Source organism: Mirounga angustirostris, unplaced genomic scaffold (assembly GCF_029215605.1).
Source record: "Mirounga angustirostris isolate CCGP_5_RB_7025 unplaced genomic scaffold, mMirAng1.0.hap1 SCAF_3, whole genome shotgun sequence".
NCBI classification, from domain to species: domain Eukaryota; kingdom Metazoa; phylum Chordata; class Mammalia; order Carnivora; family Phocidae; genus Mirounga; species Mirounga angustirostris.
In genome coordinates, this window is record NW_026991711.1 from 98,194,985 (window position 1) to 98,215,203 (window position 20,219).

A 20,219-nucleotide genomic window follows, 5' to 3' on the forward strand; every position below is an offset into this window, starting at 1 on the left:
GGTATGCAATACAGATAATGTGATATCACATGCCATAAACACTGTTTTGAAGACCTCTTTGTTCACTTTTTCCATCATGAACATGCCAATAAATATGCTTATATATCTTTCTTTTAGTGACCACATAAGTTAAGATTCCATGGATATACCTAGGGAGAGGACATTCTTGCAATACTAAAGATGAAAGGATTAATAGCAATGAAATCTACAACAATGAGATTATTAAAGTAGCTGGCACATGTATTAGAGACTGGGAATAGCATTTCAGAGTTGAACAAAGAAAGAGGGTAAGTTTTACACTTAAACATAGTGGGTAAAGCAGGGTCCATCTCTTACCAGCTGTGTTTTTGAATATTTTTTTCGCTGAAGTCTCAGTTTTCTGGGGTTAATAATTTTAACTTTACATGCTAGTCATGAAATATTGGTAGAAAGCATCTAGCACACAACCTAACACAGAAGGCCCTCAATTAATATTCTTTGATGATTGATTGATCATCAAATGTTATGTGGGGAGATGAATAATGTTACCGAAGATGGATTTCCAGGTTTCAAGGTGACATAACTAGGAAGATGTTATAAAAATGGAGATTTCAAGGATATGAGCAGATTTGGGGGAAGGCAGTTGTTAAGCTAACCATGAACATGAGCACCCATCCAAGGCTGCAATGACATTCACAGATATATTAGTTGAGAAACAGCATAATGAACGACATTACTGCATTATATCCTAGACTTGCCAGGGCCACATTAACTCCCTCCTTCTCCTTGACCAGTAATGCATTAAGTGTTTGTAGGCGACCTCCAAGAATTAAATGAAGCTTCCAAATGAGCTCAGCTTTGACTCCTTCAAGCCACTTATATACTAAGATGACCTACTGAGACATCTCATAAAGAAAAAGATGACATTTCACCCTTAGATATAATCTGTGATAATGAGGCCAAGGTTACACATTTTATCCATATAGTTCCCACTGTATTTTCTGGCTATGTGAGGAATATGTAAATAGGCCAAGTATCTAGTGATCGCCAGAAAGGAGATCTGAGTTAGATAAGAGAAATGAATGAGCACAAATCTACTCCTCTACTTGAAAAGCAACCCAGTGCACAAAATCTACTGACGGTGAGTCAATTTCTTCAGTGGTATTTGTAAAGACTGCATATGTCTGAAAGATTAAATTGTGTTTAACCTTGTTTAAAAGATTATTTTTATGTCAAATTATTTTATAAATATCTTAGATCTTAGGTTTTACTTAGAGTGTAATAATAACACTGCAGCTTTGTCTGAGGATATTTTCTCAAGATCAGGTTTATCAATGATTGGAAAGGAAATGATGAAAAAAGTGATGGAAAGGATTAATTGTAAATATATTACTTTGGTATCCTGTAAAGGGTTAAAGTGGAATGTGTGTCCTAGATATTGAAATGTGGTTTAATTTAGCAAGCAGTTCACCATTAAGTATCTGTCCAGGCTTTTGGTACTTCAGTATCAAACTATCAGTCATACAGAGGAGTAAATGCCTCATTAAATAGCCCAAAGCTCGCCTGAGAAGGGAGATGAAACCCGTTTTTTTTTTTGCTTTCCAAAGTCAAAGACTACACAAATTTCTATAGTTTGGACAAAATCATGGTAAATAAAACAGAATGCTCCTGAGCAGTTCAAATGTAATGACTCCCGATTTTTTCCCCACAATTTTTATGTCACCTCTTTTAATAGAAAATAGGAATGCTAGCAAATACAAAGATGATTTTAAAATTAAAAGCAGGGGAAAGATTTGTGAGAGATCCATGCAATGTTGGTATTGATATACCTCTTTATTAGCCTTCCTTAGTCATAGTGCTCATCTGAACTAAACATAGGGTACATCTAAAGTAATTACAGTGCAAGGCAAGAGTATGGCAAGTCCTAAATTTATGAACAATTCAAAATAAAAATTTACAAAGAAATTAATAAAATGCTATCTTGTTTTCTGTATCTATAATATCATCACCATGATATACACTCATCTTCCAACCAATTTTAACTGAAACTTGAGTTTATCTAAAAATAACATTGGACTTCAATTAAATACATTCATTCATTTATTCAAATCTTGAGTGCCTGATCTCCAGGAACTGTATCAGTGCTAGGTAAACAACTATGATTTGGCCTCTGCTCTCACAAACTAAGTTACATTCTTTTTATAGCTTCCACAAATTATCATTTAATTTGCAGGCATAAATGCACTTAATTAGGATATTAGAGAAGAAAGAATGGACTGTATGTGAGATGGTCTTTATTAGATAAAAAGGCAAAGCTCTTTTTATCTGTCATACAAATAATCTACTCTATGCCTTGCAAACAAAGTTATTATGTCTAAATAAAGTGAAGGATAAAGATTAATAACTATCTAACAACAGTGATTAGTATGGTCAGGCAAATTGGAATAGTCAAGGAATGGAAACATGACTTCCTTTTTAACAAGGAAGTTTACATTTCTTATGATTAGATTATCCAGTAACTTCTCCTATTACCTTTCATTAAGACAAACTAAAGTCCATGGAGCATTCAGTGGTTTTTATTTTTTGGTTGTTTCTTTTTTAATCTAGATGCTTTTTAAAAGCTTTTGATAATAATAAAATCGGAAATAACCTAAGGGAAACTGAGGCAGTGTTTTTTCTGGAAGAGGACAAAGTGCAGTATATTTCCATGCCATACCCAAGTATTTCAACTTTGCAAAGATTCTTCCTAGTCTGTAGCACTTAAGCTTAAAAAGAAAAGCCACAAAGAGAGAAAAGAAAACTAATGTGATTGCCAAATTTGAAGCACTTACCTATAAATGCTCCCCAAATCTAGACTCCTACACCAACAAGAATTATCCAGAGAAGTGAAAAAGATTTAACACATGCTTAAAGCCACAGAACTAGTGATTGTGAAGAACAGCAGAGATAGAACAGTCAGTCTAATACTTGGAGAATAATTTGATTGATGACCTATCTTAGGAATTGGATTTCTTGCATAAAAGCCAAGTTATTAATTTCTGACTAAGTAGTATACTGGTATATGTAGTCATTGAAGCATAATGTCCATTAAAATACTAAAATACCATTATTTACTTTAATTTTAATGACATGGAACTCAAAATAAATATAGCACATACAAATGCGTGCACATACCATTGATCCACCGAGCTTCTGGGTCATGAAGCACAAAGTCTCTCCTGAAGAGGTCTTCTAAAGACAATCTAGTTTCTGATGAATTTGTGAGTTCATCTAAAATAAAATAAATCTTAGATTAGACACTTACCTCAAGTTAGTTTTGAAAACTAATGAATTATAAAATTTGGAGTATTTTGTTACAAAGATATGTGAACTAGAGGACAATATAAAGTAGTTATCTTTGTATGGTCTTTGGCATTTGAAGCTTTTTGTTTCATGAAACTTTTTAATATATTATTTTAAGTATTATAATTGTCTCCATCTAGCACAAATTTAATAGATCAATCCTTGTTATGTAGTGATATGTAACATAAAAATAGTTAAGAGTTCCTGTTCTGCATTGTGCCCACACATTTTTCAGGGTTTAACCATAATCTAGCCCATTACTTTCCAAAATGACTTTGACATATTCTCCTAATGCTAAATTTATGTTTTTGTTGTAAACACCAAAGATGAGAGAGTTGAGGGTCCTGATATAAATGATAAAGAAAACTTTCTAACTCAGAAGGAAGTTCACCAAATACACAGAATGAATAACAAGTTCCACCAAATAATTACCACCAAATACTAGATTTAGAAGTTAAATATAAAAATTCAAACAATTCCAGTATATTAATGAAGAGCACACATTTATATAAGTCTCTGACATAAAAACTAGTTACACTCCTCTTTTTAGTTCAAGAATCTAAGAAATGGAAGGATAATACGGTTGAATTACCAAAACCAGGCATAACAAACATGTTTTTGATACAAGAGGCTATAGAAAGTTAGCAATATTTCATTTCTTTTCAGTAGCATTTTTTATTTACTGAATAAAATCATTTTTGTTACCTTTCAGCTGTGACCTTCACTCTGGTTGAAAATAAAATGTCAAAGATATATACTAACCTCATTAGATATTGTTTTTTAAAGGTTCAGCACTTATTGCAGTGAGAGCTTTGTTTCTTCCAGCTGAAAAGCTGGGGTAAAGAATCAATAACTTCAAATGCAATTTCCTCTCACATGAATCAACCCATATTTAACCAACAAAATAATTGCTAAGAAACAACTGAATAAAATATTACTAATGGTGATAGTGAGAATTGTACGATCCCAAGGCTAGCATAGGACATTGTGATCATATATGGATTTTCAAAACAAAACGGTCCATTTGATAGTCTGACACATCAAAATTGGAACTTTCTTTATTCATTCAGCAAATACTGGACCTTTAATTTTCCAAAACTTTAAATGAAGTATTATAAGTTACTGGAGACATATCTAGGATCTGTCCTGAGGGATTCACACTTGCAAAGCAAGAAAAATTATGCTAAATGTCAGAATGAGGATACAGAGTAGTGTAGAAGTACAAAGAAAGGAAAGGAATATCTTGCAAAAGGCATCATAGAAGGCCTCAGTTATAAATAAAATGACCAACTCTCATCCATTGCTGGAGGGAATGCAAAGTGTTAAAGCCACTTTGGAAGACAGTTAAGTGGTTTCTCACAAAACTAAATATACACTCCAGCATTTGTGCTTTGTGGTATTTACCCAAATGAGTTGAAAACCTATGTCCACACAAAACTCTGGGTATGAACTTTTATAGCAGCTTTATTCATAATTGCCAAAACTTGGAAGGAACCAAGATGTCCCTTAGGAGGTGAATCAATAAACAAACTGTGATATATCTAGATGACAGAATATTATGTAGTGATAAAAAATGAGCCATCAACTATGAAAACATATGAAGGAAACTCAAATGCTTATAACTAGATAAAAGAAGACAATTTGAAAAGACTATACACTATATGATTCCAACTATGTAATACTCTGAAAAAGGCAAACTATGGAGAAACTAAAAATATCAGTGTTTTGCCAGCGGTTGTGGGACAGGGTGAGGAAGGAAAAACAGGTGGAGCACAGAGGATTTCTAGAGCAGTAAAACTACGCTGTATGATCTATAACGGTGGATACAAGTCATTATACATTTGTCTAAACCAGGGCACCTGGGTGGCTCAGTCAGGTAAGCATCCAACTCTTGATTTTGGCTCAGGTCATAATCTCAGGATTGTGAGACTGAGCCCTGCATTGGGCTTCAAGCTTAGCACAGAGTTTGCCTGAGCTTCTCCCTCTTTCTCTTCCTCTGCTCCTCCCCAGCTCGCTCTCTCAAATAAATAAAATCTTAAAAATCTTAAAAAAAGAAAAATAAACCTAGATGTGTGTGTGTGTGTATTTTTCTTACAAAGATTTCTTTTTTGTACCTAGGTAAATTCTACATATTTTGTCTACTGTATCTTTAATGATACAGATGTTTACACATACTTTATTACATCTTTTACAATGCAGATACAGATACAGATGTTAATATAAGAAATACCTTACAAGGCAAGTGCACCATACCAAATAATCTATTTTCAAATAATATTTCAATTATATTATCAATAATTCTCAAGCATATTTTCCTTTATATGATCTTTAAATTCGTATTTCAACATACCAAATGGATAATCTTATTAAAACTGCAATAAATATGCACAGTAAATTGGAAAACTTGAACCATTTTATAATATTAAAACTTTTCACTCAGAACTACTTATACCATTCACATTATATGTACATTTATAATATAGCATCTTCTATTTTTCATATAGACCCTTTACTTTTCTTATTAGATTTAGTCCTAATTACATATAGTTTATTATTACCATGAACAGAACAGCTCTCATTCTTATTTCAATATTATATATTATAGATATATATGATTTTAAGGTATTTGCAGATTCACATGCAGTTGTAAGAAATAATACAGAAAGAAAATCCTTTATATACTTCATCTAGTTTCTCTCAAATACATGCAATATCTTCCATAATACATATCACAAAAAGAAACTGATATTTATACACTCAAAGTCATTCAGATTTCAATTTTACATGTATTCATTTGTGTATGTGTGTGTGGGTATGTTTGGTTCTATGCAATTTTATATATATGATGAGCACCAGTCAAGATACAGAATAGCTCTATCACCAGCATAGAACAGCACTTTTATTACCATAGCCTCCCTCTGCAGCCATTGGGAAACACTAATCTATTTTCGATCTCTATAATTTTGTTATTTCAAGAATACTGTGTAAAAAGGATAATACAACATGAAACCTTTGGAAATGGACTTTTTTTTCACTCAGCACATTCCCTCAAGATCCATCTAAGTTGTTGAGTCTATCAATACTCTGTTCCTTTTGATTGCTGAGTAATATTCCAGGGCATGAATATACCACGGTTTGTTGAACCTTTTATTCGTTGAAATACATCTAGGTTGTCCTTTGTAGTTTTGAGTTATTATGACTAAAGATTCTACGAGCATTTTTTTTAACAGGCTTTGTATGAACATAAATTGTCCTCTCTTTGGGATAAATGCCAAAGTGTGCAATTGCTGAGTCACATGGTAAGCATATGTTTAGCTTTGCAAGTAAATGTCATAGGTTTTTTTGGAGTAGCTGTATCATTTTGCAATTTCAACAGCAATATATAAATGATCTAGTTTCTCTGCATTCTTGCCCCAATTTTTGTGTTTTTTTTTTTTAATTTAGCTATTCTGATATCAATGTAATGATATCCCATTGTGGTTATAATTTGCATTTCCCTAACAGCTAATAAACATCTTTTAATCTATTTGTAAACAGTATATTTCCTTCAGTGAAATGTCTGTTCATGCCATTTATCTATTTCTAATTGGATTGCTTTTGTTTGCGTGTTTGTTGGTTTAACTTTTGAGTTGGAAAGTTATTCTAGATACAAATCATTTGTCAGATATTTCAATTTCAAATATTTCTTCCAAGTCTCTATCTTGTCTTTTCATCCTCTTAAAAGGGACTTTTCTAGAGAAAAAGTTTTCAAAATCATTGTGGTCCAGTTTATCAATTTTTCCTTTAATAAATCATGCTTTTGCTGTCAAGATCAAGAACGCTTCACCTATTCCGTGGCCCTGAAGATTTTTTCCTATTTTGTTTCTAACAGGGTCATAATTGTATATTTTACATATAAGTCTCTGATGCATTTTGAGTTATTTATTGTATATGATTTGAGGACTGTTTGAGATTCATATTTCATTTAAATTTTCTTCTACTGGATGCCCAATTGCTCCAGCACCATTTGTTAAAAAGCATTTATTTCATTTTAGTGAATTATTCCCTTATGTTAAATGTCAAAAACAACATTGAATAATAATGGCGGTAATGACACACTTGTCCTTTTTATCTACAATGGCAGCATCTTCAATATTTCATCATAGAATAAGATATTTTTTCCTAGAATTTTGGTAAGGAAACTCTATCATTTGTAGGTAATATTTTTTATCCTAAGTTTTTATTTGAAATTATTACCCTAAGTTTTATTTGAAATTATTATCCTAAGTTTTATTTGAAATTATTATTTGAAATGTCATCATGCAGTTCCAGCCTCTTTCATATAAACATATTTTTTCCTCTTTTAATGTATTGATATAAAAATTATGTAAATGAAATTTCCTATTTCCAGCCAACTTCTATCTTTATAACAAAGCCCAATTGGTCAGGTGAATTGTTATCATTTTATACTATGAAATTAATATGCAAAATCATTACTTAAATGTTTAGATCCATGTTGATGAATGAAATGATATGATCCTTTTTTTTTCCATTTTGTATCATACTCATCAGTTAATATTTTAATATTGATATTAAATATTTTTGAACTTTTCCTGTGATCTGCAGTAATTTAAAATATTTAAAAAGAAGAATTTTTCTTTTAACTCCATTGTACCTGGAATTGATTTTAAAATCTTTTTTTTTTTTTAAGATTTTTAAAAATTTATTTATCAGAGAGAGAGAGAGTACAAGCAGGGGGAGTGCAGGGCAGAGCAGGCAGAGAGAGAAGCAGACTCCCCGCTGAGAAAGGAGCCCAATGCTGGACTCAATCGCGGGACCCCTGGGATCATGACCTGAGCCTAAGGCAACCACTTAACCGAGTGAGTCACCCAGGCACCCCTGATTTTAAAATCAACCCATCAAAATAATTCAAATTATTGTAATTAAGCTTCCTTTTAAACAATAATCAGAGAGAGATATATCTGTGATTTAAGGATTAATTTATTTGGTTTCAATCATTATTGAGAAAATGTACTATATACTTCATTCTTTTTTCTTTCTTTTTCCCATTTGGGGTGTCTGGGTGTCTCAGTTGTTTAAGCCTCCAACTCTTGGTTTGGGCCCTTCTCTCCCTCTCTAAAAAATAAAATAAAATAAAATAAATAAATAAAAATAAACAAAAAAAAAAAAACAATGTAAAAAAACAAAAAAGAAATAGTTGTAGGTTGTACCAGGACATATCTTGTGATTTTTTTTTCTGTTCCAATAATATGTACTTTCATCCTTCAAATTTACATCATGAACTATCTAATTCTTTAACTGGGAATTAGTAAACCTTTATTCATTTTCTTGGTGATAAATTAAGAAACATTAAAGAGAATTTGGGATTGTGTATCTGATATTGAATGGCATACATTTTGACCTTTACTATGCTGTATAGTGTTTCAGCATCCTAGTGAAAGAAAAGGATAGGGGAAAAAGGCAGAAAATAAGAAGGGAACTAATGCTTCAGCTGTTAGATAATAAAACAAAATTTTATGATCTGTTGACTGGTTAGGAAATGTACAAGCTACAAATATTTTGAATAGGTCTAGAATTTAGCGATGATTATTACATAAGAAGGGGTGGGAGGGATGTTATTATTTCAATGAATTTTAAAAATTCACCAATGTTTAAAATGGAAATGTGCTAGGGGCACCTGGGTGGCTCAGTCGTTAAGTGTCTGCCTTCGGCTCAGGTCATGATTTCAGGTCCTGGGATGGAGCCCCACATCGGGCTCCCTGCTCAGCGGGAAGCCTGCTTCTCCCTCTCCCACTCCCCTTGCTTGTGTTCCCTCTCTCACTGTGTCTCTCTCTCTGTCAAATAAATAAAAAAAATAAAAAAATAAAATCTTAAAAAAAATAAAAAAATAAAATGGAAATGTGCTAGAAGAGTAGCCTGCACTGACACTAAACAGGGAAAACTGGTAACAACCTGTAAAACTAGATAGAGATTTAAACATTGTGGTGGGAAATGGAGGTGGTGGTACAGTGGGCTTCAGGAGAAAGGACAGAATCACATGAACAGAAAGTGGAAATGGCTTTGTACTTCTTGTGGGAAATTCTAACTACCTGATTAGATATTTTTTATTACTGTTTTAACAGGAAATTATTTCAAATAGGATTTAAATTAAAAGAAGTATTTCTGAGCCTCTGATGTCAAGAGTAAACTAGATAAAAAGTAACACAATTAGTTTCTATAAAGAGAAGCCAAGAACTGAAAGTCAGAAATGAGTTTTTCTTCAGTTCAATACTAAAGAACTTTCTTTTTTCTTCTAAGATTATGCAATCAACTTATTTCAAAAGGCCATTTAAAAGCAAGATTGGATTTTTGGAAGAAAGCACACAAATACCAGTAACAGTCTGTGATCTTAAAAGACAGACTAGAACAGAAAAAAAGAACATGGAATGAATTATTTAATGTCAGTTCTGTCACTGAATTCATGTTGCCTTAGCTAAGATTCTGTATCTTGTAACTATTTAACAAATGATTACTCTGTTTCCAATTTTTTCTTTTTTTTTGAGTACAGTTGACAGACAATGTTACATAAGTTTCAGATGTACAACTTAGTGATCTGGCAAGTTTATATATTATATGTTATGCTCACCACAAGTGTAGCTACCATCTGTCCCTTTACATCCCTATTACAATATCATTGATTGTATTCCTTATGTTGTGCTTTTTACTCCTAGGACTTATTCATACCATAATTGGAAGGCTATTCTCCCACTCCCCTTTACCTATCTTACCCAACCCCCAACTCCTCTATTCCCCTCTCCTCTTGTGATTTTTATTATACAGTGCATCTTATTAGATTTTTGTGCTGTTCTTCATAATTATAACTATAATCAGGGTCCTATTTGGTTAACAAATACTTAGCCTTTTACCAGCAACTATTAATTATTATAGGTATTCAGAGTTTCACACATGTATACACACTCACATATATATATACACACACCAAAGAGGTATCTCATATTTAGTTGCAAAATAACTAGAGATATGTTACTCAGTATTAGTGAAGAATAAGGACTATGAGAGATGGATTTTTTATAAAGATTTTATTGATTGAGTTAGAGAGAGCATAAGTGGGGGGATGGTAGAGGAAGAAAGAGAATTTCAAGCAGACTCCACCCCGAGTGTGTAGCTGGACGCAGGGCTCACTTTCACGACTCTGAGATCATGACCTGAGCTGAAATCAAGAGTTGACGCTTAACTGACTGAGCCATCCAGGTACCCCCCTATTTCTTTTTTAAATAAATGAACAAATATACAAAAATCATTAGGCAAAATATTCAGTTTACTTAAAGTTAGTCATTCTCATTATTATGATTAAAACATTAAAATGTATAAGTCAATATGAAGCAGCTTTAAATTTTTCAATTTCAGAACGACAAAGAAATTTTTTTTGTTGTTCTTTTGGAATATCCTTGTATTTCACTGTTCTTTCCTTAAGCCAAAATGCTTCAAAATGTATGTTCTCAGATTTACCCTGCCAGAAACTCATTATTGAGTTTCTTATTATAATTAATGGAAAAAAAAAAGGTCAAATGTAAAATTCACTCAAAAGTCTCTTTTTGGAAGAAGGACATTTGACTATGTTTAATCTATAAGGTCAAAAATATGAATCACACAAGTAACAAATTACTATTCTTTTCAGTGAGGGAAACTTCAAGCAGCTTGTCACTTAGTATTGTTGTGAACATCAATTCAACCATTCAAGCAGAAGCACAAAAAGAATTAGTGCATCACATAACATCTGTTTTATAGTCCCAGAAAACTACCTTTGTTCCTTCTAGTATGTCAGGAATTTACTTTTGTATCACTTTCTTTTGCCTTTTCTTACTCTAATATCTTGTGGCAAAAGCTAAGTTTCTTGAACAAAGAGGCCAGTCAATTCCTCATCAATTCTACCCCCAGAACTACTTTTGATTCAGATTAACCTGGCACCTCATAAAGTCTACTAATATATATGCTTCTAATACAATTCATTCCCTAAATCAGATTATCTTCCACTGAACATTTGTTCCTTCTTGAATATATCTCTAGCATGTGGCTTTCATATCAAAAGCCATAATTTAATTATAAAAAATGCATATTAAAAACCAGCTATGTGAAAAGTTACCAAACTATGACCAAAGCTGTGTATATACTGAATAGACTCGAACAAGACAGTTGGCAAATAAGGTATTATATTATTTATTTATGTGTCTTCTTCTTCCACACCCTGCCCCCTCTTCACCATACATGGGGAGAATTTTTAGGAATTTTACATTGAATATGAAATGATGAAATGTGGATTACAAGAAGCTTGCCTCCTATGATGCTTTCATCTTCTCTAAGGTTCCCAACACATGGTTATGGGCCTATTCTCCCATCTCTATTCTCAAACAAGAAGAAGCAATAATGCTGAAATAACAGTCATCAGAGGTAGGAGGCCATATGCTAGTTCTAGTTCAATGCTTAACTATCATATATGCCCATGATACTAACACTATCACTTAGTCTATCTAGGTCAGTTTCTTCTCTGTAGAGAGAAAAGTTTGGACCAAATTACACCATTGTTAGGTGTGTTCTAGAAACTCCTATAAGCTTTCTCAGGACAAAGACCAGAGGGGGAAGGACAGGGGTTATGTGGTCAGAACTCCACAATCAGAACAGCTCTGCTTTAATGTATTTTTGACTGCTTCATATAGAATTTTATTGGAAATACCATGCACACACACTGGCATGCATACACACACACACACACAATGGCCTATGCAGTAGCTTGCATCTCTAAGATCCCCTAGTTTCTGTTACATTTTGTGCAACTTCCCCTTGTTTTCAGCAGAGACTCTAAGTGCTCATCAAAGAAAGAATGTATTTTCAGGTTCTGAAGCACTTATTAAATTCTACCTCAAACTTGTCATCTCTTGAATAAATAAATCAAGAGCTTTAGGATTTACTCATAGGTTTAATTAGTCAAATTAGTCAATTATTCAAAATGCTAATCATTCTCAAACCTCGTTTTGAGAGCTTTTTCAAATTAACATCTCCTGAATTTGAGTAGAAAAGCTAAATATGAGAAATATACTTGCACAAAGGCTTTTTACATTGTGAGAAAATTATGCAATGCTGCAGACACACACACACACTCTGGAATGATGTCTTTTTTCTTATTTTTTTTTAACCTTGAAGTGCTATGGTTCTACTTTGAGCCTTTGAGCTCTTCTATAGCCATGTTCCTCCCTCAGGTACACTGTTTGTTTCATTTACATTACCACTGGCAAATTTTTGTTTCCTATCTTTATTACCCTATAGCCCAGGTTTGCAGAGCACAGTTTGTGAACAACTATTGTAAAGGGGTCCTACACTCAAAATTATATTCACAATAATACTACAGCATTATCTTCCTTTTACACTGGGTTGGAATTTTCACCATTGGTACAAAAACAACAGTGGATGAAATTCTGAGCACTTCAGTGTGAGCCAACACTAGAAGGTCCACATGTGCTCAATTAGAAAAAATGCAATTTCACTTAAGAATTTCTGCGATATGGTTATAAAATATGAGAATTGTATTAAATAGCAATACTTAAATCTTTTTGATATCAGTGTAAAATCTGTTTAAAATCTGAACTACACACAAACAAAATCAAAACCACTTCCACAGTATGCCAACATGATAGTTGTCTCAAGGAAAAACACCTTGGCAGCTGGTTGAGTTATGAACTGACCACTTTTTTTTTTTTTCATGTAACACCATATTTACAAGAAGGAATGAATAACGAACAATGACTTCAGATTTAAGTATAGGTTTAGTTCAGTATCTGAAAGTAGAGTGTTCCTATGAAAGCTGTTGTAAGCTGAAATGCATAAAGCAAAAGTATCCCCTGCCTTCTGAGAGCTCACATTATATCATATCTGTTTTTATGAAAGTCTACATCAGTACTTGTTTTGGCTAACCAAAAGAAATCCAAAGGGGAGGGGCGCCTGGGTGGCTCAGTTGGTTAAGCCACTGCCTTCAGCTCAGGTCATGATCCTGGAGTCCCAGGATCGGGTCCCACATCAGGCTCCCCGCTCAGTGGGCGTCTGCTTCTCCCTCTGACCCTCTCCCCTCTCATGCTCTCTCTCACTCTCTCTCTCTCAAATAAATAAATAAAATCTTTAAAAAAAAAAAATCCAAAGGGGATATTTAGTTTTACAAAAGAACAAAAACAAACAAAAAAATCTACATTATACTCATGTAGATCTTTCACAAAAACAAAGTAGCATAATGCAAACTTTCAGAAAACAAAGGATACCTGTGTTGGCAAACACTTTCCTTCAAAATGAATGAAATGAGCCTCTCACGTAATACACACATGCATGCACACACACACACACACACACACATGACTATCTGTTACAAATTATACAATTTAAGCTCTTAAGCAAAACACGTACATTTTGGAAAACTAGTGACTTCTCCCTTGAATTTGACTGCTTTCCAAAACTTTTTTTTTTTTTTTAAGATTTTAAGTAATCTCTATACCTAACGTGGGGCTTGAACTCACAACCCTGAGATTAAGAGTCACAAGTGCTACTGACTGAGCCAGACAGGTACTCCCCCAAATTTTTCTAGTGAGACTTTCAAGTAGTATCATCAGTGATGTTAACTATGCTTTTGTTTTGTTTTGTTTTTATGTTGTATAATAAATGCCACCAACAATTGGAAAATTGGCATAATGCAGTGAACTAATACTTTGCAAATGGCCAAAACACAATGCTACAGAATCAGGCATAGGTAAGAGATCTTTCTTAAGTAAAAGGTGGACCAATGGGTTTTAATGTAGCAAAGTACTGATAATTTATTGACATTTTCAGATTCCACATGGCAACTAACTTTTGAGAATCAATCACTTGCCAAGTTTTCAAGAAGGATCAAGGAAGGACAGCTATAATTACATGAAAAAGCTATCAGAACACATCTTCCATTTCTAACTACATATAATTATGAGACCATGATTCCTTCATATCGTCAACCAAAACAACCTACTGCAAAAGAGTTAACACAGGAACACATATCAGAATCCTGATATCTTCTATTTATCCAGACATTAAACAGATTTATAAAAAATATAAAATAATGTTGTTTTATTTTTCTTCTGAAAAATGTACCTATTTTATTACATGTTATGTATATTTACATGTAGAGTTTTATCATTGCCATTTTAACTGATTAAGAAACATTTTAGAAAAAGTCTCAGAAATTATATTTTAATATCTAATCCAGAATATGTTGATAAATATAACTGAAATGCACAGAAAGTATTTTTTGGGGTCCTCAATAATCTGTTAGAATATCCTACACTAAGCCCTACTGTGTATACATCATTGTGTATTTTATTGTTTATGTTTACCTACATTTCAAACTGCTAAGTTTATAGTAAATAGTATTCTTGGTCTCTATAGATGTGGATTTTCTTTTGGGCAACATCATTTTTTAAATCAGATTTAATGATCATACCCTGTTATTATATCCATCCTCATGAACTTTCACAGAACACATCTGTTACATTATCGAATTTTTAATGCAAGAGTGAATAACTGGTTAAATTTGTCACTGGTCAATATTTATTGGAAACCAAGTTTGTATTGATATTACCAACTATTATGCATGGTATGATAAGCATGGGGAATTGTGCAGATGGTAAAAATATAAACCCTATGCTTGAAGGTTTCAAATATAATAAAGAACTCATGTTAATCATAGACAGAGGCCAATGCACATGTAAATTATATCAGCAAAGTCTGTCATGAGAGTGATATCAATGAACATGGAGGAGTAGGCAACTCCAAGAGGCTGTTTCTCCACAGAAACATCAAAAAGTAAGCAAAACTGTTAGAATAAACTTTGTCAGAACTCCGGGAAAGAGTCAAAGGTTTACAACAATCTAGCAAACACTGAATCAAGAAAAAGTAACTTAAACACAGTAGGAAAGCTTTGTGGCATTTTTATTTGCCATCATTCCAATCCCCTCCCTAGCTCAGTGGTGATCTTTAAGTCAACAGCCTGCACTTAGAGTATGGCACCCTGGTCTCTGGATTCTGGAGGAACCAGAGTAGACCTTATCTCAAACAAATTACATTTGCTTGCTCTACCCTGTCTGGGGCTACTGAAAGGACTGATACAAGGCACTTATTTTATTTTTTTTATACCTGACCCAGAATACTTAGCACAGAAAATCAGCGGATATTCTGAAAAACATTATAAGGCAAATGAATAAGCCACAGCTATCTGGGGGGGAAAAGTACAGTTAAGACATAAAATAGAGCACTCAAGCTTGAGAAGAAAAACTGGGAGAGCTTTTCTTTGAGAATTCAGGCATTCAGAGTGCCTACATATATTGTGAAATTCAGAAAACCACATGCATGCCCAGAGCAGGTTGAATGTTCAGAAAAGACCTGAGAAGACCTTAAGTTTTCACCTCTGGCTGAACTCTAGGCTTAATAAAAACAGGAAGTGAAGGCTAAAACAGAGCTGTAAATGACCTTGTTAAGAAGTGAGTAAGTGGGCGCCTGGGTGGCTCAGTCGGTTGAGTGACTGCCTTCGGCTCAGGTCATGATCCCGGAGTCCCGGGATCGAGTCCCGCATCGGGCTCCCTGCTTGGCGGGGAGTCTGCTTCTCCCTCTGACCCTCCCCCCTCTCATATGCTCTCTCTCTCTCATTCTCTCTGTCAAATAATAAATAAAATCTTTAAAAAAAAAAAAAAAAAAAAAAAAAAAAAAAAAAAAAAAAAGAAGTGAGTAAGTGCTCTAGCACAGAACTAATCTGAAAAGAATGGGAGTTTGGCTCCTAACATACAAGGAATTCTTTGTAAAAACACTAGCTGAACACGAGCTAAAGGAAAAGAAACTTCAAGACTATATATGACAGAAAATACTGACTTTTCAAAATACATCAGAAAAGTCAATTAAACAACAATAACAAAAACAGCTACAGCCTACAGCAAACAACAAAAAATATGCTCTGAAGTGGGGGAAGAATCCAATATCAAGTGTTCCACATTATTGTATCCAAAATGCACAGTTTTCAGTGCAAAATTTAAAGTATGGAAAGAATCAAGACAGTATGGTCTACTGACAGAAGAAATTAACAGAAACTGCCCCTGAGGAAGCACAGACAAGTTACTTATTAGACAAAGAATTTAAATTGTCTTAAATATACTCAGAACTAAAGGAAACCGTGGACAAAGAGCTAAAGGAAACCATGAGGACTATAAAAAAGAGAAAAACATTAAAGAGAGAGAATTTTTTTTAAACCCACATATATTCTGGAGCTAAAATGTACTACAATAAGAAATAAAATTTACTAGGGTGTTCAAATTCTATGAATCAAAATCAACAGAAATGAAGGAAGAAATAAGTCTTCAAAAGTATTTGGAGGAAGGAAGAAATAAGTCTTCAAAAGTATTTGGAGACTTTAATAGCTCACTTTCAAGATGTATACTACATTTAGACTGAACCTTAGTAACAAAATACAGGACTTGAACACTACTAATAAGGAGATATTTTGTGTGCGTGTGTGTGTGTGTGTGTAGACATATACGTGTGTGTGTTTTATATATAAAACACTCCACCCAAACACAGCAGAATACATTCTTTTCAAGTACATGGAATATTCTCCAAGATACAACATATGTTAGTCCACAGAATAAGTCTCAATAAATTGAAAAATACTGAAATCATAAAAAGTATCTTCTCTGAATGCCGTGGAATGATGGTAGAAATCAGTAAGAGAAAGAAACCTGGAAATCCACCTATAAGAAAATTAAACAACTCACTGTTAAGAAGAAATGTTTCAAGGAAGTAATCACAAGGCAAATTAGGAAGTGCTTTGGAACAATTGCAAATGAGAATGCAAAATACCAAAACTTATGAGATGCAGTGAAAACATTACTCAAAAGGATATTTATAGCTATAAACATCTCCATTAAAAAAGAAAGAAATGAAATCAGTAACTTAGCCTGACAAAGAAGAAAAAAAGAGCAAAACAATGGAGAGAATCAATAAAATCAAAAGTTGTTTCTTTAAAAAGATGAACAAAATTGACAAGCCTTTGTCTAAGATAAAAAAAAAAAGAACTTGCAAGTAATGTCAGATATGCAACTGGGAGCATTACTATAAATTTTACAGAAATGGAAAAGACTGTGAGAGAATAAAATGAACAATTGTTTGCCAACAAATTAGATGACCTAGATAAAATGAACATATTTCTAAAAACACACAAACTACCAGACTGACTTCATAGGAAATAGAAACTGTATAGATTTATAACAAGTAAATAAAATAAAAGAAATTGAATCAGTAATGAAAAACATTCCAATAAAGAAATATACAGGATTAGATGGCTTCACTTGTGAATTCTACAAAACATTTAAAAAATGAACACCAATGCTTCTCGAACTCTTCCAAAAACCAGAAAAGGAGGGAATACTTATTGATTCATTCTAACCTGAATTATTAATTCCTGATCCAAATCTAGACAAAGACAACACAAGAAAAGACAATTTATCAATATTCCTTATAAATATAGTTGGCAAAAATCCTCAATGCAATACTAACAGAGAATGGCAAATTTTTTTTTAATTAACAATTCAAATTTGTCAGCATATCAAAAGGATTATGCATCATTAAGGAGAGGGATTTACCCCAGGAATGTAAGGGGAGCTCAACAAAGGTTAACCAATGTTAACAACACAATAATAGGAAAAAAAAAAAAAAAGAGAAACACATAATCAACTCAATGATAAAATGCATTTAACAAAATCCATCACACTTTGTTTATAAAAACGTTTTTTAAAAAATCAGGAATAGAAGGAAACTTCCTCAATTTCATGAAGAGGTCATCTATGAAAAACCCAAAGCTAAGGCAATAGTCAATGATGAAAGACTGAAAGCTTTACCCCTATGATCAGAAATGAGAAAAGGATGTTCATTTTCACCACTGCTATTCAACACTGTCCTAGAATCTAGCCAGAATAATTAGGCAAGATAAAGAAATAAAAGGAAGTGAACTTAGAAAGGAAGAAATAAAACTATATTCACTAAAAGACCAAAGAATCCTTAATAACCTACTAGAGCTAATAAATGAATTCAGCACAGTTAAAGGGTACACAATCAACATTCTACAATTAGTTGTATTTGTATACACCAGCATTGAGTAATCCAAGAAAAAAAGGATATTAAAAAATCAATTCTATTTATTGTAACATCCAAAAGAATAAAAATCTTAGGAATAAATTTCACCAAAGAGTTAAAGACTTGTACTTTTAAAACTACAAAGTATTACTGAAAAAAATCAAAGACATAAATAAATGGAAGGACAAAATTTGTTTGTCACTTGGAAGACTAATATTTCTAAGATGGCAATATTGACCCGAAGTGATCCACATATTCAACACAATTACTATCAAAACCACAACTGCCTATTTTTGCAAAAATGGAAAAGCCAATCATATGGAATTCATATGGAATTGCAAGGGACTCTGAAAAGGAAAACAATTAAAAAAAAGTTGGACCAGTCATACTTTCTCATTTCAAAACTTATTACAAAGCTACAGTAACCAAAACAGTGTGATGCTGGCACAAGGAAAGACACATAGAGCAAAATATTAAAATTGTACATCCTTAAACAAATCCATATTATCTGTGATCAGTGATAATCAACAAGGGTGAAAAACCATACAATGAGGATAGAAGAGTCTCTTCAATAAATGGTGCTAAGAGAAGTCTATGTTATGTAAAAACTGTAGTTGGATTCCCTACCTCACAGCATGTAACAAAATATAGTCAAAATCAATCAATGGTCTAAACGGATAAGCTAAAACCATAACTCTCTTTAAAAAAAACGTACTGGTAAGTTCTTACGACTTGGACTTATCAGTGGATTCATATATATGGCATAAAAGCATGAGCAACAACAACAAAATAAACTGAACTCCATCAAAATTAAGAACTTTTTGCATCAAAGGACACTACCAAAAAGTGAAGACAACATACAGAACAGCAGAAAATATGTGAAAATCATATATCTGGCAATAGATTATATCCAAAATATAGAACTTATACAACTCAACAACAATGAAACCAAAAATCCAATTAAAACATTAGCAAAGGACTTAAATAGATATTTCTTCAAAGAGGATGTACAAACGGCCAATAAGCACATGAGAAGATGCTCAACATCACTAACCATTATGGAAATGCAAATTAAAGCGAAATGAGGTACCACTTCACATCTCTTGGATGATTATCATTGAAAAAAAAATAGAAAGTAACAAGTGTCTGTCAGGATGTGGAGAAACTAGAACACGTGTGATTGCTGTTGGGCATGTAAGATGGTTCCAATGCTGTGCAAAATAGTTTGGCAGTTCCTCAAAAAGTTAAACAGCGAATCACCATATGATCCTATAATTCCATTCCTAGTTACATATCCCTAACCATGAAAAAAATAATAAGACTCAAAAAATACATGTACACACATGTTGATAGCAGCACTATTCCCAATAGCCAAAATGCAAAAACAACCCAAATTTCCACCAGTGGATACAAGGAAAAAAAATTGTGGTATATACGTACAATGGAATACTATTCAGCAATAAAAAGGAATGAAGTACTAATATCTGACACATGGATGAATCTCTACAACATTATGTTACGTCAAAGAAGTCAGGCATAACACATCACATATTCTTTGGTCATGCTCACATGAAATATTTACATAGGTAAATCTGAAGAGACAAAGAGCAAATTGGTGATTGCCAGAGATGGTGGAGGAAAATGGGGAGTAACTGCTCACTGGGCATAAGGTTTCCTTTTGGGGTGATACAAATACTTTGCAGTTAGAGGTAGTG

At 33.1% G+C, this 20,219-nt stretch overlaps 1 protein-coding gene across 1 annotated transcript in view; it reads right to left on the bottom strand.

The window, feature by feature from the left end:
- LOC135363795 (inactive dipeptidyl peptidase 10-like) overlaps positions 1 to 20,219 on the bottom strand; it is a 340,497-nt gene that overhangs the window by 162,654 nt on the left and 157,624 nt on the right. The window contains exon 3 of the mRNA XM_064585816.1: positions 3,154 to 3,249. Coding sequence (XP_064441886.1) covers positions 3,154 to 3,249 — 96 coding nt within the window. The remainder of the gene's footprint in view (positions 1 to 3,153; positions 3,250 to 20,219) is intronic.